Here is a 27,364-nt window from a genome sequence, read left to right on the forward strand (position 1 = left end):
CAGTCGCTTTCGTCCTTTCACAAAGGATATTTTCTAAACCAATTTTTGCACATACCAAGTCACAGTGGATTGTCGCAGTTTATCTTGGACGACGTCGGGTCTGAGGAAATATTTTGCAGGGATCGCCATGATGTTTGGGAGCCTTTGCATGTGATGTAACGCTTTATTTAAAGCCTTTTCAGCCCCCCCCCCCCTGTTCCCCTTGTCATGCTCAGTCACAAATTAACGAGATCCCACCTATAATATTACATCACGTTATTTCGGCCCCTCTTTTATATTTTTAAAAATAATTATAAAATACTTTTAGGAATCTTCTCAAACATAGGAATCAAACGTTACATGAACATAATGAAAAATATGAACCTGATTATTAACACTTTCTTATTCTTCTCAAAGAACACATTAAACAGCTAGGATATACACGCAGAGAAAAGGACCTCATTTTTTCCTAAAAACCAAGTCGAATCTACTGATCTTCCAAGTATGTATATGAACAACACGACAGTTAAGTAAACGGTACAGTTACAGGCAACTAAATATGACTATCACTGATGGTCACCAGTACCGATTCTCAAGTAGTGCTGAGCTGCGGATCAGTACATTTTATCGATCCAGTCGCTATCCTGAACAGTTCCTGGATGCTGCAATTACGAATTATAATGTGACTTTAACAAAAATATAAAGAGATCTAAATTATGTTATAGGCGTAGACTACAGTCAAGACAGCACTATAAATTGTGAAAAAGTATTGCTAAAAAATAATTCATAAATAAGCGCATGGTTACTTCTTATAAACTTTTTCAGATATACTTATAATTAATCGGTATTTGTCAGTTATAACGCTCATAATAAAATTAAAATTTCGCACGTAATGGGTGGGGGGATTCGAACGCATAAACCTAAGCATGGAAGTCAATAGTCTTAACCACTACACTATTACGCGAGTTGCGATCTGTAAAATAATTTTGAAATGCATTTGTAACTGAGGGTGACGACCTCGGAAACGGCTTCTAAATACGCGCCCATGCCATCTAAGTGCCCATGCCTTGCTAACTGGGAATATGGAGTAATGTCGCATCTGTCACAGAAATGTCAGAAAGGGACGTTTTTTGCGTGATGCAATCTATTCATTGCCTATTACGCCGTGAATTCATCTGGTGGTCCGCGCGGATAGAATGCGCTGTTTCGCCTTTAGGGGCGAGCTAAAAAAACTAATCAGATCGGTAGCATGTACCGATCTTTCGGTGATGTCCACTGCACTACTATTTTAATCTCGGTTCAGTGTATTTTACATGTCGTACAGTATGTAATACAAGGGAATAGAGGTTTATTTTACTGAAGAATAACCGTTGAATAAGCCTTAATTTCATTGTGAAATTTACGAAATTCTAAGTAATTTTTACACTTTCACCCTCTTATTAAGAGCAGTTTATAGTGTTACAGTTACAAGAAACCCTTTAAAATTATTGATAAGTAAATATTACATTTCTTTTTTCTGCGTGTACGAGTATATGGGCTCACTACTCTACAGGTTGTCAATTAAAAACAAGAAAACCCTCCGTCACATTACGCGCAGAATGACTCGTCCCCCACATGTCACATATGTCCCAAACATAATTCCAGTGTTTTTTTTTTTAGAAATCAGGTACCTGCAGTGCTGCGAAAATTTTAATCTTTGTTAAACAAATTGTGCCGGACACTGCTGTGATTGATCTCAAATATAATGTTGGTAAAAAACCTACCCTTTTAAAGCATTTCTTATCGTGCGCCATATTGTATCCCTGTGACTTATCACAGAAAATGTGTTGGTCAAACCCATAACTCTTTCCAATGTCACATGAGAAGTAGAAGAAAATACTATGAGTAGTTACAGATATAAAGTTAGTCAAACCCGTACCTCTTTTGAACAATTTATGGTAGTTGGGAATTTAGACCTGTTGATTGTCACATGCATAATGTTGGTCAAACCCAAACCTCTTTTTAACGTGTCAAGAGGGTTGGGACAAGAGTTACCTCGCTGGCGAATAACAGATAAAATTACGGTCAAAAACCTAGCCATTTCAAACATTCCTCAGGGGTTTGAAGACTCCCCTATGACTTGTCATAGAAATAATATTGTTAAACTCCATACCACTTTTCAATATCTCATTAAAGGTGAAAAGGCACCCCTGTGTCATATCACTGATATAATTTTGCTCAAAGACCAATCCTTTTCGAACGTCTCGTGGGCGGGTGAAGTTACTCCATTTACATGTTATAGAAATAATGTTATTCAAACACCTTTCCAACGTGTCGTATCGTGGGACATGTTGCACCCGCATGACTAGTTACACAATTTCGTTTGAAAACATACCTTTTTAAAATATGTCGTCGAGCTCGGAAGAATTACCTGACTGACCTGACTTATTTCTCAATCGGTTACTTGGTTATTGCCAACGGCAATACAGTTATTATTATCTTATTGAAGTGATGCGTTTTTATTCTTCCACCTGTGAATACAGTACCTCTAACCATCTCACCACTTGTTTTCCCACACCTAAGATACATCTCGTCATTTTTTTATAATTAATAAAGCTTGAAATTATAATCAAAACCCATAGCTCTGTTAAACGTCTCTGGGGGTCGGGAAGGCACACCTGTGACTAGGTACAAAAATAATTTACACCTTCGTATTTGATCACAGTTATAATGATGAGCAAGAATCTGTCCTATTGAAGGTCTTGTGGGGGCATGTAGGTATGTCTGTGATTTGTTAGAGAAATAGTCTTCGTAAAACCTCTTTCTTTTTCAGAGTATCGTGGCGTGGGCCATACGGCACTCTTGTGACTTGCCACATAAATCATGTTGGTCAACCTCACACCCTTTTTAATGTATCATGGGGGTGAGGCACACCTGTCAGTAGTCACCGTTATGCAAAGGCATCACAAAACAAACAAAAATATGCTAGAAATTATTCATAGGTTCTTAAAATTAACCAAATATTCCCTTGAAGTGTCGTGAAGGGGGGAGGGGGTAGAAAGTCACCTTTTTGATTGATCACAGATATAGCGTTGGTCATACATCTACCTTTTTGAAACCATTCATATAGAGGAATGTCACCCCTTTAAATGACCTCAGTTACAATGTTGGTAACGCACCTACCCTTATCAAACGTTTTGTGAGTTAGTCAAGGAACCCCTATCTTGTGTTATAGAAATAATTTTAGCCAAATCCCTTTCAAATCCAATATCTCATATAGTGGGATCTATGACATCCCTGTGACTTTTCACAGAAATATTGTTGGTCCAATCCGTTCCCGTTTTCAACGTCTCATGGGGGTCAAGAAGTCATGCCTGTGAATCATCAAACATAGAATGTACGTTAATGGCCTACCCTTCTTGAACATATCCTAGAGGCGTGCAGGCAATCCTGTGATTTGTCATAGAAATAATGTTGTTCAAATGCGGACACCTTTTCAACGTCTCATGAAGGTTGGGCGGAAAGGCACCCCTGTGATTTATAACAGATATAATGTGTATCAAACACCTACCCTTTTCGAACGCCTCGTGGAGGCGTGAAGTTATTCCTGTATTTTATTACCTGTATTTTCTGTGACTTGTCACAGAAATAATGTTGGTCAACCCATGCTCTTTTTCAACGTCTCATGGTGGAGAATGCAAACCTGTGACTTGTCACAGACATTATGTTGTTCAAACCCATTCCTTTTTTTATCGTCTCATGGGGGGGAACTATTATTAGTTATCACAGATATAATGTTGGTCAAATATCTACCCTATTTAAATATATCTTGCTGGCGGTAAGGCACCGCTGTGACTTGTCACAGAAATGATGTTGGTCAAACCCATACCCCTTACAAACGTTTTATGGGGGGGGGGGGCGTAAACGCGCCCTCTGAACGATTGCAGATGAAGCGTAGGTGAAGCCTCTACCCTTTTTTAAAGTGTCGTTGAAGTGTGAAACCAACCCTGTGATTTGTGACAGAAATGATGTTGGTCAAACCTATATACCCTTTCCAAACCATGATGGGGGCGGAAAGCCATCCTTAACATTGAGCACGGATATAATGTTGGTTAAATACTTACCCTTTAAGTACGTCTCGTTGGGGCGGGAAGGCATCCCTGTAACTTGTCACAGAAATAATGTTTTTTTTTAAAGAAGTAATATTAGTCAAATCCCTTTCCATTGGAAAGTCTCGTATGGTGGGCCATATAGTATCTCTGTGACTTTTCACATAATAATGTTCATCATACCCATAACCCTTTTGAGCGTCACATGAATGCCATCGTAGAATTTAGCTTCCGGAACATTATCCGATAATTCGAGCAACATGTAAAAATGTCAATTTTTTGCTCATGCAACTGAATCCCGTTTTCTCAATGATGTGTGTAAATCCACGTTGAGTTCTCCCACATAAAATTGTTGCGACACGATTTGAAAATTGATCATTAATTTCTCTTTGGATTCTTCGTGGTTTTAATGTGAATTATCCCACAATTAAGCTATTCTCTCACAATAAGACTCTTATTAGAAACTATTGCTATTAAATTTTTCTTACAAAATTAAATGCTTTGCTTGTGAGTGAGTAATAAACCAAATTAATTGATTTAAACAAATACTATGGTAAAGCAACTTGTCGTCTGAACATCGGCCTTAATAAATGAAAAAATGGTTAAAAACATTATACATTTTTAATTTATTAAATTTTTTCTTAGTAAATGCCATGCTAAATACCAATGCCTTTCAAGCCGATTGGTCGAGTAAAAGATGTGAGTGGAGTGTGAGTGTGTAACCTATGTGTTGAGTAAGTGTATGTGGAATGAGTTAGGGAGTGCAGAAATAGATTCTTAGCGAGAAGGTGAGGTAGCGAGAGGCAGGTCAAGGGTGGTTCTTGTATGGTTAGGGGAAGTTGAGGGAGGGAAAGGGGTACCTGTGAGGGTTCATAAAGAGAAATTAAATAAAATAGAGGAACCTGCAGGGCGATAGGCGTAAGCAGTAAAAGAGTGCAGTGACATATGTCGACTGCTGTAGGTGGTGTATGAAGAGGTCTTCGTTACCGGTAGAAGAGCAAGGAGATAGTCAAGAGAGCTCGGTAAAAAGCGCTGTGGAAAGTCCTTTCAAGAGGAGCAGTAGAACACTGAGGTCACCAACCAAACAAATGGAAGGGCATTCCGAAAAAGAGGCAGTGGGGAAGTTAATAAGTGAATAGAGTTAAATAGAGAGGGGGGATTCAAAGAAACTGAATGGATGATAAAGGCTAGCCAGTGATAAATGGTGTAGTAACAGGGTACAAAGAGTGAAAATACACATATATGAATAGGATGGGGCATCGATAATAGACTATGTGATCATGAATATGCAAGAATGGGAGGAAGCAGAGAAATTCGCAGGTTAAGGAAGGGTAGAATCAGAATATCAGCTATTGCGATTTTGGATAAAAGAAAAGGGTGGAGGAAGGCAAGGTTAGAAAACATAAACTTTGAAAGGAAGTCAGTGGAAGATATATGGGAGGATCTTAAAGAGAAAGTGAGAAAAGAACAATTTGGAAGAGGAGTTGAGAGGTGTTAAGACAGAAGGGGAAGTCGTGAAGATTATTCATACGTTTAGGAAACGTCGGGTAGGGATGAGTTGAAAGATACGGAGTAAGGAACAGGAGGATTTTTTAAAGAACCATTTTAGGGCTTAGACTCACGGAAGCGAGATGAGGGGATTAGAAGAACGAAGGAGGTAGGTAGGGAGGAGCTGACTGATGAGGAGATAGAAAAGCAGATAAGGAGTTGAGAAGGTCTCAGTCAGCAGGTCTGGACGGGTTAGAGATGAAAGCGTGGCTGCTTATTACATACGAGGTTAGGAAGAAGCTGAAGGAGTTAGTTAAAAAAAGTATGGAAAGGGGAGGATCCCATGAGGGTGGGGGAAGCAGTTGATCGTGCTACTGTATGAAAAAGGGAATAATGAGACGCAAGTAAATTATAGAGGGATTACGCTAATGAATACGGCGTAAAAAAATTTACGCGATGGTGTTGGCGTATGGGCTGCGGAAGGAGGTCCAGGAGAAACGAATATTGCCGGAGACGCAGACAAGCTTTAGGGAGGGCAGTTCGCTAAAAATGGGAAGGATATGGGAGCCGATTGTGGAAAGGAGAGAGAAGCGATGTCTGATAGAGTGGGTAAAAAGATACCTGGATAAGAATATCTTAAAGTTGAATCCGGAAAAGTCCAAGGTATATGAGATGGTAAGTAAAAACGGCATGAAGAGAGAAAAGGCAGCAGGGGAAGATAAAATAAGAGAGTCAAGGTTTAACAGTAAGTGTGTGTGGATTATGCCAAGGAAGAGAGCGCAATACCTGTTTGAGAAAGGAGAGAAAGGAAGTCAGGAGCATAGAGGGAGGGTAAGGTGTGGGGGCTTGGAGGATGTTAATAGGTCTTGACCCTGTTGGAAGGGAAGGATATGTGAATTGTACGAGAAGTTAGATGCAAGAGTGCAACACTAGTTGGAGAAGTGTGAAGAGGTAGATAAAAGTGGGAAAAGCATGGTGGTATCGATACATGAAAGGGGGACAAAAGGGCAGTAGAATAGGTGAAGGGGGCGTTGGTTAAGATAAAGAGGACGAAAGGGAAGGAGGAAGAGGAGGGAAAATAAAAGATTGTAAATAGGAAAGTAAGTAGTATATCTGCTTACTTTTCTATTTACAATCATTTATTATAATATATAAGTATTAGGTATTAGCCGCGGACGCTTATAGGAAGACTGGGCTTTATTTATAAGTCCTCAACTGAAAAAATATGATATAATGATAACCAAATTGAAGAAATTAGTTTCCATTAAAGTTATATATTTGGTGATCAATTTTGACAGCGTGAAATGACTAATAACTGTATGTTTTAATGCTCTTGACCTTTTTATTCAAAAAACAGTAAATAAGGAGAGCGAAATATGCAAATTTAAAGGGAAAAAAATGTTATTCTTCATGGTTGATATGGAAAATCCAAAAGTGTTCAGAAAAATATGTTTGCCTAGGGTATACAAAAAGGGATTAAGTTTTAAAGCTCATATCTACTGATATGTGAATTTACAACAAGAGGACAAAAACGGTATTGAAAAGCATTGAATAATTTTCAATACATCATTAAGCGGGAAGTTTTCGAATACTATTTAATTCAATCCGTCCTACCGCTGACGTTTTTAATACAAAATATTTTTCTTTGCAACAAACTGATACACTGGATTATTTGTTTAAATGAATTCGTTATGAAAATTTTTAATATAATTGTGATGTTCCTTTAGTTCATCTTCTTTAATTTTTATCAGAAGGAAGTTTATTCAAGTGACTTTTTTAGAGATAAGAAAATCGTTTTCTTTAAACGGCAAATTCAAGTAGTAATTAAGAAAAGAAAAGACAGAAAGTGAAGACGTCACGTAGAATAGCACGTCTATGATCACGTTTTATCATATATGTAACACTCCTATATTGCAAGAAGGCGGTCGTCCTGGGGTCGCTCCGTGTCCTTAGGGTGCACGATGATATTGAAAAAGTTTCGTGCACTCTAAGGGACACGGATCGATTCAAGGACGACCGCCTTTTGCATTTTCCCCGCGAATGCTTCAGCATATTCTTGACACGCACGGATGCTTTTCAGACTATTAACCAGTGAAAGCTTGGCACCTCCATGAGCGCCGATGACAAGGGCGATTAGTTTAATAGAATATTCTGGGAACAATCGTCGCAACTCCCTTAGAAGGTCTCTACCTATCTTTCTTTTCATTCTAGTTGGCTATGATCTTTTTGCCAGCTGGTGTCGAAAATTCGTTAACAAACATGGTTCGCTTTTCAAAGTCAAGGAGAACTATATCACGCCTTGAGTGTAAAACAGAAACAATTGTCGAAAATATAAAGTTCTGGTGTATGCGGCACTTCTCATTCTCAAAAACTGACTCTATTTTTCTAGGACCGTTTTGCGGAGCGATTTTAAGTTTCATGCCGTAAGAGTGACATAGATGGTAATAAAGCACTATTAGTGCACTTATTAGCACTATTAGTGTACACTATTAGTGACATTGACTGATCCTCCACATTTCTGTGGTGGATACCGTGCATCCCCTAATCGAACAGCTGTTCACGGAAGTTTTTCTCCTGTGCTTTTTAAATCCGGACTTTCAATTGTGAATACTCAAGATAGATAAGATTTGATGCATTTTGCTCACCCCCGATAATGAAGATAAGCCCGAGTGTTTTAGCAGCCCCCCCCCCCACGCTCCTTTGTCTAGAAACGCTCCTTTGCCTACTTCTTCGTGCAGTATTCTTTAAGATATTTAAAAGTATTCTTTATAGTTATCACATCCTGAATGCGGCTCTGTGGGACGCACACGTATATATGAGTCTTTTCAGTGCAAAAGTGTCGTATAGCGCTTCTATAGCCGAGCTTAGGGTCTACAGGGATGCTATTAAAATTTCTGTGCTTAAAATAAACCTTGCCGCATTTTTCTGACCCAAATTCCATTTCTATTTCCTTAGTGTATCGCGCGAAAATTCCTAGAGCTAGATGAAGTTGCTCTTTATTTTTAGCACATATCTTAAGAATATACATGTGATATACATGAATGACCTTGTGCTTTCAATTTGCAGGTTTTCCGCAAAAGTAGCCCTGGAAATGGCGAGGTGCTAGAGATAGTGGAAATAATTTGAGGCAAAAGAGGAGTGAGCTCATGGTGTCGCCCTGAAAGACACCTCTCTGAAAAGTGACCTTGTTAGTTGTCGCACTATTTGTTCCAGATGAGATAGTAAATCTGGTTTTCCAAAGCGGCATCAATCTCTATGCACTTCACGATTTGCGGATAAACCTTTAAGATTTTAAAAAGTCAGGTGATAAGTCTATGGAAGGTCGAATCGAAAGCTTTCCAGTAATCAATCCAGGCCATCGATAGGTCACGCTGGTAGGATGCTGCATCTTTGTAGATACATCTATTGATGATCAGATTCTCCCAAAATACTGCTACGCCTTTTTTTGAGCCGCATTGTTCATACATTTCTTGCCACACAGGCCCGCTTGTCCGTACAATCATATCATTTATGATAGCTATAAAGATCTTATACAGTATCTTCAAACAAGTGATTGGCCAGATGGAGAAAATAGCCTGATGCTGATGGGTTAAATGAAACTTCTTCCACCAGAAGGTCTTGATACCATCTGGTCCCGGAGCGGAATAGTTCTTCATACCTCTTAATATTTTTTCACCTCCATGGTCGACAGTAACTGGAGGATATTGGAAGAGTTGAGATTGTTCAGAAATAAACTGTCGGTGTTCTCTGAACCACGTCTCTCTCCGCTGTAGACATAATGATGGTGCTTACTTACTTTATTCGGAAATCCTTTCCTCCTACTCGCTATATGCAAGTCAACCGTCCGCAAACCTCAGACCAAATTAATTATTGTAAAATGCTCACTTCTGCAGTTTTCTATTGAGTATTTTCAAATTTTGCTGGAAAAATAGTTCGACTTCAGAAATTACCCAATGACCCCAGAAATACAAAATTTTAATTTTAATTTTATACGTTTCAATGAAATTGTTCTAAAATTCACTAGATGATTAAGTTTATCTGAAAAAATTTTATGCTGATGGTGGACAATAAAAATTAAAAAAAAAACAAGATGGCGATCACGTATTTTGATAAAAGCTGAGCTCTGCTATTTTAAATGAAATATTATGTAACTTTGCTAGCAAAAGACATAAAAAATCTACTAAAATGCGTTTTCATTCCAATTACTCTAAAATTATTCTGTTCTTAATCCATTCATTTCAAATGATTCCATATAATTCTGCTCTATTCGTTTATTCTACTAAAGAAATTGATTTTCGTCATGAAAGTCATATAAGATGCAAATTTACTTTGATTCGAAAGGACTGCATTTTACTGATTCTTCCATATTTCTTTATTGTAAATATTTTTATAGGTTTAGATTTAAGTTAAAATTACGTGAATACAATTGCCAAATTTAAAAAGAGAGATTGTTCAAATTCAGTGTATTCAGAGGGGTTACTTTTTATTCAGTTTAATTCCAGTATAAGGTTGATAACTAAAGACAACTTTTTATTAAACTAATTTCCATTCAAACTATTTTGTCTGTTCACAGAAGGAGATGAGGCTGTTAACTTCACAATTGAGAAATATTATAAGGAAAATGTTACACATTAAAGAACGAAATTTCCAGCTGTCAACAGATACTGAATTATTGATGGTTTTGAACATATCATGCCAAAAAACTTTCGCGATGGTAGAAAATTTTATAGACGCTGAAATGGTAAGTATATAAATGTTGGCATAAAAGAACTGTATTTAACGAATTGAATGAAATCACCCTAATTAATATCTTCTTAATCACGGAGTTTTCTCTTGTGCTGTTTACGTTTGGTACGTTTGGTGTCATTATTGGTTAGTGGATGTCAGGTGATTCGCTGCTTTTATATAATCTCGCTTAGGTTACAGTTTCACTGACACACACACACACACACACACACACACACACACACACACACACTTTAAGGTCTAACTCAGTGTGATGCACACGCAATAGTTTAAACTGAATAGACAGTATAGACCTTTTCATCTTAAATAATTCGAACCCTGCAGACAGAAAATATTCTGGTAGTTCTCATAGACAGATTAAGCCAGCGGTTGGATTTACTACGCGCTTGTTTAGTCCCTGTGACTACTCAGAGGAACATAGTGCTCACTACAAATCCGGTCACATTGACGATTCTCTTTTAGTAGAATAGACAAAGCCGGAATGTAGTTCACACTAACTTACTCACGAGACTAAGGAACGTTTGCAAATCCATAAATGTTTATAATTTTCGTTTTCTATTTATAAACGTTTAACAATATACGAATTTTCTTCATTTTCTTCTATTTAGGCTCCTAAAGTATTTACTTTTGATATCGGCATACATTCGTTTGGACGTGAGTTGGACAAAAAAAGCACAAACCAAAATTTTGAGATTAGTATAAGACCACACAACGTTATAGACCCTTTGCTCTATATTTAGAAGCTACGGTAATATTTTAAAACTACTTGGCTACGAAGAGTTATCTGAATGATCACCGCGATCATTTTTATTCTCAAACTTTGAGTAGTAAAACCGTTTCAACTTATCAGGATTTTTTAACCACCAAGGATTCACCTATAGTGATCCACCTTTAGCGACCTTTTAACGTCGATAGTAGGTGAGAATCAATCTTTTCCAATGGTGCCAATATTTCACTATTGATAAGCCAATTTTCCGTTAACTTAGCTTAATTATTATCTTGCATCTCGACTACTATTGAGAATTCAAAAAGGATTGAAGAATTTATATTGTCCAGGTACGTCAATAATAGGTTCTTAATAAGAAGCTACTTGACCAAACTTTTTGTAAAACCATTGACGCTTGCCATTTGAACGCGACTACATGAAAATACTGTGAAGAAAGTTAAGGAACTTCAAATACACAGCCGAAGTACGATAGCTTACATACTATGGGTGGGTGGGTGGGTGGGTGGGTGGATGGATGGATGGATGGATGGATGGATGGATGGATGGATGGATGGATGGATGGATGGATGGATGGATGGATGGCCACCTCCCAGTCTTCCGTCGGTTACTAGGACCTTTTCATGCAAAAAGTACCTTGTGCAACCTGCAAATGTCTCTCAAGAATGTTGCTCTTAGAGACACCCTTTTGACTCCACTAGCATCTCCTAGCACTAAGAAAACCACCCTTGGCTCCCTCGAAAGCCCACACTCTTAACTTCAAACTCCCCTGATCCCTTGCCACACAAACATCACTTTCCCTATTTAGCCAAATTCAACACCACAACTACTCTAAAAAGAGCTTTAAAAAAAGCTCAACGCTCATTTGCTTAAAAAACGAACATTAAAAGCCATTTTAAAAACTCAGGGAAGAGCTTTCATAAGAGACCTTTTTGGAAAATTATGAGACAAAAAATAAGCAACCAAATAACTACTTTAGTATGTAGACTTCAATCAAATGGATCTTCAGAGTGAAGTAGTGACGTATTGGTCGATTATATAGATATTATTCCGAATATTATTTTCATTCAGCTAAATTACTTAAATTTTCGATCTTCGGTTATAACTCTGCAATTCAACAAGGCACTAAATTCATTCCTTTTGAATTAATCTATGGAATAAAGAAAAGTAAGACTTCCCGTACATGCTCCCTTAATGGTACGAATGGTACAAAATTTTAGTCATTAAAATTGATGAATGTGATTAAAACATTAGAAATTTTTACACAAATTGGCAAAAAATAACATTTAAAAGTGTACCTCCTGATTAGGCCAGATGGGTTTGGAAAATGAGTTGCTTAAAAAGCTTGTTGTCCCTTAAAGATTTACATTTCAAAGACTTGCGAAAATTAGTAAAGTCAATAGTGTAATGTGCCATTTGTTTTAATGCTGATGACACTTTTATCATAGAGATAACACGGTTACGTGTGGTAGAAAGAAAAGGCCGTGTGAAACTAGTTACCAACGTTTCTAAAAGATCAATTTACATTACACCAAACAAAAATAATACATGTCTACTGTAAGCTTTTATAGTAGCGATTGCAATCGCAAATAGTCCGTCCGATCAAGATGACAAAAATTTAAAAAAAAGGTAGAGAAGAATAAGCGATAGAGATTGGCTTGAAGCCCAGATTAAGGCAGCAGAAAAGCTAACAAGAAAAAACTATCTGGCAAAAGCTCAAAGAGCATTGACAGTATTATATGGGAAAGATTTTGGAAAAGAAATAGATAGAGATATTCACATGGACAGTTCAGAAATAAAAAAACAGGCAGTGAAATTAAACAATGAAATGTGACGCTGATTATAGTTCACTGCCATGTAAGGCTAATATCATTAATAAAAAAGGCAATATTAAATCTGTAGACTGCGGACGTTACTTTTATGATGCCGAGTGCTCCAGAAAACATTGATTTCTTAATGTACACTCTACTGATAAAAGTATTTGTTCGGTATTGCAGATCTGCAATGGTCACTGAAAGTTACTTAACTCTGATAAATCCAAGAAAAGGCAGGTACATAAATCTTGCTTCTGTGATTCTGTGACGAGCAAGAGACGTCCAATCAATCATCTTTGTTTTTGTGATCCCCCTTGAAATGCAAAATAATGGAAGAAGAAGGCTGAAAACTTAAAAAGTGGCCTAAGTTTTATATCATCTAGGAACACCTCAATGTGAAGCACTTAACGGTGACGAGTTAACAAATATTTTCAAACCTAATCTGTGTGTAACACCGAAGGTTTTGAGAAGAATGTATGAACGAGTCGGAATCCCATTCAGCATTTAGTCTTTGGTATGTAGTCATCATGAGCACAGAAGAGGATGCCCAAAGAAGACCATTAAAAGGATGCATCACAAGGATAACTTGCTTAGAACAATTTTATTAAGTTTTCTGGTTCTGAAGCCAAAGCTTCATCAGAGCTTTCTTCAATATCATGTCCTTCGGTACCCCATTAAGATACTCTCCACTCTTCAAGCTTTACTCTATTAGAAACAGCTTCCAAGGATACTTCAGGTGATAATTTAACTACACCTTCTACTTCTCGCCACTTACCTTCATGACCCCCGTTTATTGAATGATATTTTGATATAGGACCACCTACTTTTTAAATTGAAATTGACATAAAAAACTTGCGTAAAAGTTTGCATCAATTTTTTTCAAAAGATTGTATGAGGAAAAAAGCTAGAGAATGGTGAGATTGTATTTAGAGACTGGTTAGTATGCAGCAGAACGAAGGAAGGCTTTTATCGTTTACCTGCAGAACTTACAGTAAACTTTCGTATGCTCTAAATCAGCTTATGTATCACCTAAAGGCTATTACGCTGCATGAAATTGAAAAAAGGAATACTCTCAAAAATATCGAGAAAATATTACAGGTGCATTACTTTTCATCAGATATTCAGAATTAATTTATGTTTGTTTGTCCAAATGAAGTAATGAATTAAAATCTCCAAAAACGCATGAAAGCAAAGTATCTTTCACTGATTGTGGATTTCAACAATTAAGATGGAGAAACCTATAATGAAAAATAGCGACTATTGGCCTTTGCTGACTGTACTAAAAAAATAGGGAAGCCACTGCTGAGCTTATAATGCTATTGCTGAAGACGTTTAAATCCCTTAGGCAGATTGCCAAGGGCTGGCATATAACAACGGGAGTAATATAAAAGATGCCTATGTAGAGGAGTTCTATTTACCTTAGCGGCGTAATGAGCAGCTGAGACTTCTCTTGTTGCCTCCGCATTTTTTAGAGTCTCAGCAAAATTTTACACAATATTTAGTTCCAGTCCACAATGATGGCAAATACTAAAGAAGAATGTAGACTGCTCTCTGCATTCAATCTATCGAACTCGCTGATCGACCTAGAGTTACTTCATGAAACGTCGCTAACATCAAATAACCAGCAGCCGAGGTCCACAAGAAAGAATTTTGAGCTGAAAATGTAGCATTCAATGTAAAAATCAGAAGAAAAATGTACTAGGTTCTCCTGAATCATGTGATTCGGGATGAAACTGCGGTTAAAAGCCATGCACAAACTTTGTAAGCAAATTTGAGCGAGGACAATCTGAATACTTTACAGTTTCTTAATACGCTTCAAAGGACGAATCTTAATTATTTGTTTTCAAATTTGCTAATTGCCCTCCGCAACTCTTGGACAACCCCGTAACAGTGGCTAGTGCTGAGAAAATTTCTGTCTATGGTCTACTTGGTAACGAGGCAGCGGCAATTAAAAATCTGTCATAAGGCTGCTCAGTAAAGGAGACAAAGGGGGCCCACGATAATATAGAACCCCAGGACCCGAAACGGTTCTCGGCAGCCTGATCGAATGGTTTTTGACTATAAATCGTGTGTTAGGATTAGAAAGAATCCATGCTAGCTGAGCTTTGGAATACCAACCACCTGATGGTGTATTAGCTGACAGTTATTATGAGGATACGTTTAGAAAAAAAACTTTTATCAGTTTCACGTTTGTTACTGGCACGATTGTCCTCATTGTAATCAAACAAATTAAAATAATATAATAGGGGTCCTTAAAAAATAGGTCACCCAAAAGTTTATATCAGTGATTAGCGCAAGGAATTAACTGGTCCAATTAATTATTGATTGAATTTCAAGGGCCTTGTCCAGTCAGTGTATCACCATTCAGAAATAGTTATCTGCCTGTTCTTCTTATCCGTATGCACGGAAAACCCGATATTCCTTCTGTGCAGGACTTACTGTGAAGTGTAGTAACAGAAAGATTGTCCACATGTAGACAGTTTCATTGAGAAAGAAATATGGAAAATATGGGCTTCTGATGAGCTCAAAGTGACTGCCGGAAAAGGGTAAAAATCAAACCAATATTTGAGGATTGATAGTATAAGAAAACTCAGTATGATCCAGCCCTATATATTGGCGGCCTTTTTGTAGAGTATATAAATGGATTTTTTTCACTCAAACATGAGTCTAGCGAATATCCTTATGATTGTACCACCAATGAGCGTGAAAAGCATATGTAAAAAGAATTGTTGATTTAGAAGGTATTTAGCTCGATCTGAAGAACATTAAAAAATCTTGGTTTGCTTAAATTCTTCGTATGGTAAATTCATTTAATGCCCAAATATTGCAAAAACCAGAATATTCGGTATCCAAAAAGCTTTGGCTGGTATTATTGAAGGTCCAAATGAAGTTCTTACCAATATTTTGTCAGTAGACCAGAAAAATATTGATGCATCTTGGATGCATAAACCCTAAGCTTTGGGCCTATGTATTACTAATGTAGTTTTAGCCGCATATAGAACAGCACAGGCCCGTTCAAAATCGTATAATTATTTTAAAAAATAAGATCGCCGTGTACCCTTTCTCAATACGGATTCTGTTATTTTTGCTACTAATAAAGAGGAAGGTGAATTTTACCCAGCTACAGCTACAGCTAAGTATATAGCTACAGTTTGTGAAGGATTCAATTATATTAATTGTATCAGAGATTGGTACTTTCATAAGGAGAGATACTACGTCAAATCTCACTATGAAGTCTTCGAGTTGAATGTGAATCTGTTGTATCTTTTTCATAAACTCAAAAGAGTTTTGTGCGTGAGTGATGGAATTTTCTGTGAAAGGATTCAGTTTTTTGGTAAGGAAGCGTTCTAGGCTGTAAGCTGGTGAGTTTAATGCAGTGACGATCGGTTTGAGTGGAACGTTGTTTTTGTGGATTTTTGAGAGTCCGTAAAGTCTTGGAGAGATGGGTTTAGTCGGTATAAATTTAGATATTTTTTTGCTGCATAATTCAGAATCGTGTGGAAGAATGTTTTTTTGTTTAGATTTATTTAGTCCTAGAGAGCTTCTTTTTCAATCTAATAGTGATTTGCCTTTTTTTCCTAGATATTTTTGAATATAATTTTTCGTATTAAGCAGTGTAACTTAACAAATAAAATATACGCGATACAGTTTAAATGGAATTCTGGTGCTCCTTTCTTTTAAAATTTAGGCATACAATAGGTTATGCGTCTAGCACGCGCGCGCGGTGCGACTTTTTAACTGTAAAGCCGAGTCACGTTTTTCTCTTTGTGTAGTTATTTCTTTCGTTCAACGGTACAAATTTTGCCGTGTGGAAATTTGGTGTGTTGTTTACGATTCAAGCGCAAGGCCTGATAAAATTTGTGAAGGGGGCAGATACAGAGCTTGAGAGAAACACAGCTCGTCGCATGAAAAATATGGATGAAGAGTCAGTAAACAGATCTGTGATATTGCAAAATTGTTAATAACAATTTTATGAATTGTAAAACCTGCTAAACAGTTTTCTGTCTAACTTCTCTGCATTTACCATGACGTGGTAGTGCACTGCGAAAGCTGACTAGAGGAAGAACAATTCAATTGCAAGGATTATTCGTGAGGTTAAAGGAACGACAGCTGCGGAAGAAGAGTCGTCATCACTTGTACTGCAAGGGGCGGCTTTAAACCAAAACTTGATAAACAGTCAAAATCGTCTGCCAGTGATCAAAAGGTTTATGATACTAAGGACAAGAAGAAATGTTCTAAGCGGATTGAAGAATTGAAAAAGTAAGTTCTATGTAAGTATTTAAATGAGACTAGTCACTGGTATCATGGATGTAAGAAGCGAATAGGAAACGAACAAAAAAAGAGAAGAAGGTAAATGATAAGCCGACATCGGCATATGGTTGTGACATTTCAGCCTTTTTCTTAGAAACGACGGATGAGGAGCCATCTGTGTGGTTAGCAGATTCAGGAGCATGCTATTACATGACCTGTCATCCCGGAATTTTTAGTGAACTCGGGCCCGTGAAGGAAATACATTTCGTTCAAATTGTAAGTGATATCGTGTTAGATGTGACAGGTGTCGGAACCATCCAAATTAGTGCAATGGTCGATGGACAGCAGTTTGATAAAAAATTGACCAATGTATTCTTAGGCCTGACCTCAAGCGGAATTTAATATCTGTGGAAGCGATGAATGAAAAAAATGTCTCGTTTCATTGTTATCGTGATAACTGTGAGTTTAAAAAATGAAGTGGAGCTCTGTCGGCGAAAGGGATACGTCATGGATAACTATTTCGAAAGCTTTTTAAGGGCAGAGGGCAATCAGATAAAGCCGATTTTCTCTGTGAGGTGTGTTCGCTCGGAAAGCATGCTCGTAAGCCACACCCAACAAGCTAAAGACTGACAACTGAGAGCCCTGGAAACAAACTTCATTCGGATGTTTACGGGACAGTCAATGTTCAGCCACCAAGCGGTTCTAGGTATTTCTTACTCTGCGATGGTGATTGCACTGGACATCACTCCGTATTTTTTTGTGTCATAAAACACAAGTTTTTGAAAAATGTAAAGAATATGAGGACTTAGTGACGAAGTAGACCGGCAACAACGTTAATGTACTATATTCAAATAATGGCAGAGTATGTTTGTCGAATGAGTTCGGTAGTTTTCCTGTTAAAAAAGAACATTGTTTATGAACTATGAACACTGTGTGTTCATGAACGCAGTGATCGGGCAGCGCGTGAGATTCATACACTTGGTGAAAGTGCCAGATCCATGTTGCTCGTCAGAAACTTACAAGAAGAATTATGGACAGAAACTGTTAAAACAGCTACTTATGTTTTGAATAGAACTGTCTCGAAGCCATCCTGTAGAATGCCTCCTTACGAGAGTTGGTTTCATGAAAAGCTTGAGGTTAAGCACATGCGTTTACTTGGGTCTGCTGTGTACTTGCATGTATTTTTTTATGAGGGTGCAGCTGATTTATACCCTTCATTACAAGATTTTCAGCCCGATCAAGTGACACTTGATTTTGGGTATGAAGATTAACAAGATCTACAACTGGATCCCGTGCTACCCGTGTGGTTCAAGTGGAACTTAGTTTTGGGCGACCACGTCAACCAGGCATGGAAGCTGTAGAATTTTTACAAACAGAACCAGCATATCAGCAGCAAGTAGAAGAACAGGTAGAGACACTACAGGAAGATGATCAATTAGCACAAGGAAGACAACTTCGTGATCAAGGTTAATCAAGTGCTTCATTTCAGTGGAGGACGAAATGGACTCACTCTCCCAAAACAATACGTAGCAACTTGCGAGACTCCTAGATAGTAGGCATGCAATTTGTTGTAGGTGGTTATCCAATAAAAACGAAAATTCTGGTAAGGGTATTCGATACAAGGCCAGGCTAGATAGCAGCAGCAAGATATGTATAAATAGCCCAATTTGATGTCAAATCTGCCTTTCTCAATGAGAAACTAAGAGAAGAGCTTTATTTGAATCAACCTACCCGATTTGAAGACAACAGGCAGTTTGAAGCAATATGTTGACTTCGAAAAAGTTTGTTTGGCCTCAAGGAATCGCCTCGTTGTTGGAATACATACTTCGTTGAATTTTTAGACAAGTTTGACTACCAATAAACAGAAAGTGATAACTGTGTTTTTTCATGCAATGTCAATGGAGCAATTGTGTATTTAGCTGTCTACGTTGATTATGGTCCGCTGATGTCAGCTTCTGAAGCAGCAGTTGACAAAGTATTGAAAAATTAAAAAACCGTCCTTTCAAATCTCTACTGAACCTGCTGAGCAGTTTATCGCCTTTGAAATTAATCGCAATTGGGAAAAACGCACTATCAAAATTAGTCAGAGTGCGTACAAACAGAAGATACTACGTGGATTTCACATGGAAAGTTAAAAACTGTGAACTGTTCCAGGTGAACCTGGTTTTTACTTAAGCCTAATGCCAAGATCAACAGAAGAAGACGAGAAAAGGGAAATCCAAAATGTACCATATCGCGAGGCTGTCGGTTCTCTTTTTTCAAGATGAAGTCAGTCGTACTGACATCGAATGTGCAGTTAATCAAGCTAGATAGTTTTATAATAATTTCGGTCCAGAACACTGGCCAGCAATCAAGAAGATACTGCGGTATTTAAAAGGAAAGATTGGTTATGGCATAGTTGACGGAGACTGTAAGAGTACTCATATTTTGCACGTGTATAGAGATGCAGATTACGCTGGTGATGCTCTCCACGCGAAAATCGACGAGCAGGTTTTATATCGCTTTATCTAATGGAACGAAAGATGCAATATGGATACGTCGAATTATTTGTAAATTAGATTTAAATTGTGCTAATGTCTCTATGTATGTCGATAATAAATCAGTAAAAAATTGACAAATACTCCAGAATATCATGGAGAAACAATGCACATACATGTTTGTTTACACTTTGTAAAAGCCATCTACGAACGCGAAGAAATATAATAGATGTAAGTTATTTTTAATGCAAAGAGCAATTAGCCGATATTTTTCCAAACCTTCGTTAAAGAAGCAATTTAATTATTTGCGTAGTAAAATTGGTGTACTAGACGGATCTATAAAAGTTGAACACCATATTGTCCGTCCTTCGCCATATGGTATTCGTCTTTTCGGGTAAAATCGTATATATTGTGGACTTCAAATTACTGATGAATACTGATGCGCTTCAAGAGCTCAATCGAAATAAAGACATAATAATATTACCCGCAGACAAATACAGTGCGAGAGTGATAATGATTAGAGAAGGCTATAACAAAAAAAATCATGGACCTTCTAACTGTCGACACATATAACAAAACTTACAAAAGACCCCGCAAAGACATAATTTAGTAAAGCAAACACCCTTTTACCAGAATCTGGACTTAAAAGGAAAATAATATATAAATTAATATCTACTAATACCGTCTCTTAAAGACTTTACGGACTCCCAAAAATCGACAAAAACGACATTATAATAAGAACTATCGTAACCGCAATCAACTCACCAACCTAGAACCTAGCATGCTTCCTCGCCAAACAACTGAAACCTTTTACGGAAAATTTTATCGCTCACGTCGAAATTTCTTTTGACTTTATCAAAAAGATACTCTGTATAATAATATTATTATAAAATTGATATTATTAAATCCCACGCAACTTTTCTCTTCGATCCCATACCTTTGACACAACGCAGTCTCAATAATACTTACTTCTCTTCCAATAACCAATTCCATGGACCAACCTCAGGAGCAGAAATAGGATCTCCAGTTTCATCTGTAACAGCCAACATTTTTACGAACGGAAATCCGGAGACAGGAATTCGATAAACTACAAAAGTTTTCCGCTGTTATCAATCGATTACACCTTTACACAACAGGCCTACAAAAAAATTTACCTAATGCGCGATTGTAGTCTCATAGCGCGCTACGCGCGCGGCTAGCTTCGCTTGCAAGCTTGAACGCTCCTGAGGCCCGCGACTGTTGGTTCCTCGCGTTTCACGCTCGATAATGTATTTGTCTGGGGCTTTGCGCTCGATAATGCATTCACCTCGCGCTACGTGCTGGCACTTTGTATTTACCCCACATTTGTGCGCAAGCCTTTTAAATGAAAGGTCAAAGCATCGACAACTGCTATTTGATGATTGTGAATTCTCTTTAGTTAAAGCTCCTTCGAGTTTATCGAACAAATTCTCATTACGTATCTTTTGCTTCGCACTTTATTGCGTCGAAAATTCGAACTTATCTACATCATGTTTAACTCTTTTATTTCAAACGTATATTATAGTTATTTCTGTATCTCGGTCTATGTCTGCTTATTTAGATATTACAAAATAAAGTACAAATCTTATTTGTAATGATTGCCTTAATATTTGTTCCTTATTTTGCATTGAATTGAATTTTTAGCCGTCCTCAAAAATGTATATCATTTAAATAAATTTATATTATAACTATTCATAATGTGCATTAGTATTGGAACAGAAGTATTTACGTTGTCTTACTTTTCACCATTAAAAAATGTGCATTCTATTAAAATAAAACTTCATTAAACATTTCATTGCACCTTGTGTCGTTTTTCCATAAATTTGAGTCTTTTGTATTTAATGTTGATATCATTTAACCGAAAACTGTTGTAAAGAAAATTTTATTGCATCTTGTGTGCTTTTTCCAAAAAAATTATTTCTTTTGCTTTTAATAAATATTTATATACAGAGTTCATAACAAACCTGTATATATTTTCTGATTAACGAACATTGGTCTTTTATTGTAGTTTGTCTCTTGTGTCGCTTTTCCGAACATTCAATTTTTTTATTTTTAATCTTATTTCTTACGATTAAAAGAAAAATTACGTGCCCTACCAAAAATTTGTCACGACAAATTTGAATGAGTTTTCGCTTTTTTTTGGAAGAGCTACTTTCGCCTATTTAATTTTTTCATATCGTGTGTCGTTTGCACAAATATTTTATTTTGTATTTTTAATGTTGCTTTTCACGACTTAAAACAAAAACTATGCGTCCTATCAAAAAGTGATTAATGACAAATTTGTAAGTCTTTTCAGGACACGCAAGTATAGTGAATTCAATTTCTTTCGTCTCTTGCATAGTTTAACCGCAAAATGGAATTTTTTATTTTCAATTATTTTTTGTACGATCAAAATTCTATTTTTAAACTTTTCGATCAAATTCAAAAAGCTGTAATCATATTTCTGAGGGGTTTTTAAAATCAACGTTTTTCTTCTCTTGGCTTTTTTTCTTTCCCTGGCTAGGATATATCTAGGGAAATTGAAAGTCTTTCTTATATTTTTTACACACTTATATGGCAAAAAATGACAAAAATAAACTATCCTTTGCAGTTTTTTACTCTTAATCTCAAATTTGACCACTGTATTTTTCAAGCTCGTACCATTTTCTCCCTAGATGCAAAAAGTAGGGAAAATCCTTGGGATTTTCTGGTCAAACAAGCCCAAAAAAGTAGTCTGCACGAGATGAGTCAATAGGCCATATTTGTGTATTTTGAGCTGCGTAATTCGAATCTGGCCTCAGAATTGGTCGCGCATGTCACAGTTTTCCCCTAGATGCAGGAATTGGTGAAAATCTAGCAACATTCTTGACGTTATTTTGATAAAACGATTATACAAGAAAATAGACACATGAATGCTATTTTCTGAAGAGTAGTGACTTGTACAGACTTTATTTGTACACAGAAATTCTCTAGTGTGCCTTCTGTTTCCCCGAGCTTGTATAATTCTAGGGAAATTGAAGGTCTGCTGTACAACGAAAAAACCTAGTAAGTTAATTTTTCCATAGAGCTTATTTTCTCATGCGCATGTATCGGACAACAGTTTCCATGACAAATGTCACTAACTAGGTTTTTCCGTTGGACAGCAGAGGTCTAGTTATGAACTTGGTCTTTACGATTCCTAACACAAAAGAATATGACACTCGTACATTTATTCTTCCGTATACTAGTATTATCAAAATAATGTCCGGAATATCCCTAGGCTTTCCCCTATTTTCTGCATCTATGGGAAAACTTAGAGGTGTACGCGAAATTCTAAGACCAGATTCGGATTCAGAGTCTCAAAATATACACATAGACTACACTGAAAAAAAATTTTGCGTAATTTTACCACTTTCAGAGTAGGTCCGATTATTACCTAATCCCAAAATAACGTTTTCACTGACAATAATGAATATCCACTTTCAGTATGGAATTCCACTTTTAGGTTATTTAAGTTTCCAGACAGATTCTGTAAAATTACAAATACATTATGCATTTCAGGTGATGATATTTTAAACAAAAATATTCGTGTTTTTATTTATCATGTTAATTTTAGCATCTACATGAAAAATGTGAATAATGGTAATTTGACTAGAAATTGTAAATTTCCCGTTCAAATAAGGAATACAGTAGAAAGCAGTTTTTTAATTTAAAAAATTCTTGTTTAACATTTTTTATCAATTTTGCAAATAATTTTTCCATAATTTGTACCGCTCTGAAACACGCTCTTTTATCCACATAGTTTTATTTTTACCAGTTTTTCATTATTTTCCGCAACTCTGAAACTTCACAATTACTTGTACTTATACTACGTTCAGAGCTGTGCAAGTACGCTGCGTTATCAATTATCAAATTTAAAGACGTGAGATTACGTTGGAAAAAGGAATTTTTAACATTTTCTGTACTTTCACCAGCTTCAGTAAATTCAACACTCTGAAAGTAGGTCTCTTTATTAGCTATTCTGAAAGTCACAGATTCACAAGCAGAAACTGTACTTTTACAAAGCCTTACTATATTGTCAGTCTAAAAGTGGTAAATTTACAAGATTGGTTGGAACTTCTCGTATGCAAGTAGCATTCACCTTATAATCAGAGTAGTAAGATTGCACCAATTTTTGTCGGTAATTTTACCATTCTAAGTGGTACAATTTTTTTATTTTTTACAGTGTAGTCAATTGTTTGATCAAACAACTTTTTTTGTGGGCCTGTGTATCCAGTTAACCATGGAACTCAATCAAAACGGTGAATTGCCTTTCTTCGACGTACTAGTTTACAAAATATCTGATAACATATTGGGAAATAAAGTTTACAGAAAACCCACCCATGCAAGCAGATACATACATGCCTCCTCCTATCACCCATCTAAAAAAATCGTCTATTAACTCCCTTATATACGTACAGAGCTGTCTTCATAAGAGATATAGATAAAAAAAATAATGAGAAAACTTTAAACAAATCCTAATTCAGAACGATTACACAAAACAAACCATTTGATGAAGCAATAAGAGAATGCACTGAAAAATACAAGTGAGCATAGCCTACATACATACTAGATATCACAGAACAAATAGGAAGAATTCTCAACGAACACAATATCCTAACACCGGGAGAGCAATGAGCCAACGTATACAGGAACATGAGAGCAAAGATAGGCTGAAACATTTTACGCAACCTGCACTAGCTGAGCATCATGTCAAAACAATACAATCTATAAACACCATAATAAGCATTAATAGGGACAATGGATATAATACGAATCCAGTGTGGCTTTCCGTGCTCCCGGTTAAAAAAAAAACTTGATTGGCCAATCATGTGCGACCATTCTATATGGTAGGGTGCTGTGGCCTATCACAGGCATTGTAGAGAATATATGGGGCAGAATACGTCAAGTTTTCCCACCTAAAATTAAATTTTTTTAGATCGGGTGGAAACTTGGCTGAATTATGATCCTAGTGGACCTACATTAATGCACCAAACCGTAGATTCATGTATTTACCGGTTGTCAATATACAGTAGCCTGATGTTTGCACTTTTTTACGCTCTTCTTTATCTCGATGTTCGTGTAACTTCTTTTAGGATGATCCGATTGGACTTCATTATAGTAGGGGAGACCGGGACTGGTTGGCCAACTTTTTACTTACAAATTTTGTTGACTTATCTTGTAAATTGAATAGAATTTGGTTTCCACTTTGGCTTGTACTTTGAATTTTTCCACGCATTCATATTAATTTTTCAAAGCATGACCGTTTTTCTTACAAAGATGTGACGAATTGGCCAACCTGCCCTGTATACTGGGCAGGTGGACCAAGTGAGTGGGGCTGGTTGGGCAATTCGCACAAAAATAGTACAACGTTAACAAAAAAAATCGAGTTTCAAAAAAAACGAAGCTTTTTGTAGTGACTGTTCAAAATCCGAAACGGGATGTCTGAGATTTGCACTTAGATTTTTTCGGTCATTATTTTTTCAACAGCTTGTCAAATTATGCTATAAGGTGTTTTACCTCGGTCAGATGTTCTTTATTACGTGCGCATTGTAACAAGAACCAAGAAAATACATTTTGAGAACTGTACGCGGACTGAAAATATAAATCTGTTAATTCGGTGCTGGAAGCATTGGCTAACCTGCCCCGAAAAAAATTTGACCAACCAGCCGTGGCCATTTTTAAAAAAATTGGATCAATTTGTAGGTTCAGGAATGTAAACAATTCATTTGAGCGGTACCTCATTTCCAAGCGCATGGCATGAACAATTGAGAACCATAATCAGTTGGTTTAAAATCAAATTATTTATTGATAAAAAAACAAAAAAATCACGAAGTGAAAATTTAAGTCACCTCAGTTGAAAACAATTTTTCGGTTTTCATTTTAATACATGAATGCACAATGCGAAAAAAGAATGGCTAATATCTTTATACAATATAGTACACTCCAATTCCTCGCAGTGGCACTATAAATATTTCTGTTATTGAAAAATAAAACATTGGTCAACCTGCCGCATTAGCCAACCAGGCCCGTTCTCCCCTATTTTGGAAAGTTACTTTTATGTACTTTAAGACAATTATAACTATATATTAAATCTTTTGTTCGAAAATCCAAATTGAAATTGATTTTTTGAAAACATCCATATTAAAAAAATTCCTATTTAAAAACATAGTTTTTTATACTTTTTAAAATCATATAGAAAAGAAAGAAGGCCGGAAATGTTTTCTTGGTCAAATTAAAATTGTTACGCTTATTGGGAATGAAATAAAAGATGTGGCTTTCTTTTCCGACATGAAAGTGTAAAGTAGTGGGAATTGTTGATGCTGATTTTGTCTGATATTGTGGTGATTTTTGAGGTGACTGGATTGTGGAAGTGTGTAGAAGGGTGTGCATGTGAGAGATTAATTGAGAGATTGTGAGATTGAAAAGGGGAGGTAAATATTTTTTAGGATTGAGACAGATTTATGTGGAATACGGCATCCAGTAAGAGACAGAAGGAAAACCACGAAGAAACACCGACATTATGAACTGTTTGACAGTTTATAAAGATCAGGCAGACAGCACCGTTAATCAGTCCAAAATGGCCATCGGTCATATTCAACTAAGAGAGGGGGGGGGGGTACCAAAATCACCGTTCAAGCGCAAGCAAGACGGCCCAGTAGTTCCGCGCTGAACGGCGAGTGGCAGCACCAGACGGACCATCGGGTAACACGGAATGAACCCTACATGGTCGCGATGAGCAGCCACCGCTCATCGGCCGAGACTTGAGGCGGCCATCTCAAAACTAGCAGTCAGACAGCCAATAACAACTCCAAATTGACGGAGGGCACTCATTGTACCTCGTCCGTTGATACAAGCTAATCAACGGAGACTTTACAGAAAATTCGGAAGGCCCTGCGGAAAACAGCTGGATGACCATAGAAGAAAGGAAGAAGAAGTCAGTTGACGCCACACAAAGTTTGTCGATGAAGGCGGGCAAACGGATCCTGTTCGGAAATTGGAGGAAAAGACGGTAAGGACTATTTCCGATTTAAAAAAACGGCGGAGCAACGCTAGCCAGATGGCTACAAGGAACATGGTTTTCACTTCATCATTATTAAGTGCCTGCTCCGCGTCAACTTTTGACTCACGTGGGTAGTGAACTCGCGAATTGTGACGGGCGTGAGTTAAAGGGGTTAGTGCAGTGGAATGTCGGAGACCCCTTCTAATCTCACGGCCTGGAGGAGCGATCGACCCCGGAGCCCACTATAATAAGTTGGGCGAACGCATTCCTCCTGCAGGCCAATGATGAAGCAAAATTGAAGAGACGCCGGATGGCGTGAGAGCATGGCGCTGGTGTCTTCGACAGCCATTGTGTGTAACGGGCGGGTTCACAAGCGAATGTTTCTCTATGTCTCTTCATGATTGCAGTCGAACGTTGCATTTCGAAAGTGTTCTCACATTGATTATTCGATAAATACTAGCTGTGAAAATTAACAAGTAAACTCCATATTCAAATGTTAATCCGACAAATATAAGTGAATGTAATCCCGTAAGTTCGAAAAAGTTAGTGTTCTCTCCCTCTCTCTGACCCCCTTTACTTGTGCGAAATCGTGAGCTGGTTTTCTTGCCAGCTGACACCCGGAATTTTCCGTTGAGGCTCGGATCGGGATAGCCCTATCTGGCCCCGGCAATAAAAATCAAAGAGCTTCGAGGGTTGTTCGTGCTACAAAAGGATGTGACCCACGAACTCGGTTTCCTCCGGTTTCAAGGTAATAAGGGCAAGTACGTGGCAGCCCTTTT

At 37.2% G+C, this 27,364-nt stretch overlaps 1 protein-coding gene across 1 annotated transcript in view; it reads left to right on the forward strand.

Moving 5' to 3' along the window:
* Positions 1-27,364, forward strand: part of LOC117174117 (protein PTHB1) — a 989,848-nt gene that overhangs the window by 829,546 nt on the left and 132,938 nt on the right. The window contains exon 13 of the mRNA XM_033362889.1: positions 10,129-10,296. Coding sequence (XP_033218780.1) covers positions 10,129-10,296 — 168 coding nt within the window. The remainder of the gene's footprint in view (positions 1-10,128; positions 10,297-27,364) is intronic.

The sequence above is a fragment of the Belonocnema kinseyi genome, chromosome 6 (genome assembly GCF_010883055.1).
Source record: "Belonocnema kinseyi isolate 2016_QV_RU_SX_M_011 chromosome 6, B_treatae_v1, whole genome shotgun sequence".
In the NCBI taxonomy this organism is placed as follows: Eukaryota; Metazoa; Arthropoda; class Insecta; order Hymenoptera; family Cynipidae; genus Belonocnema; species Belonocnema kinseyi.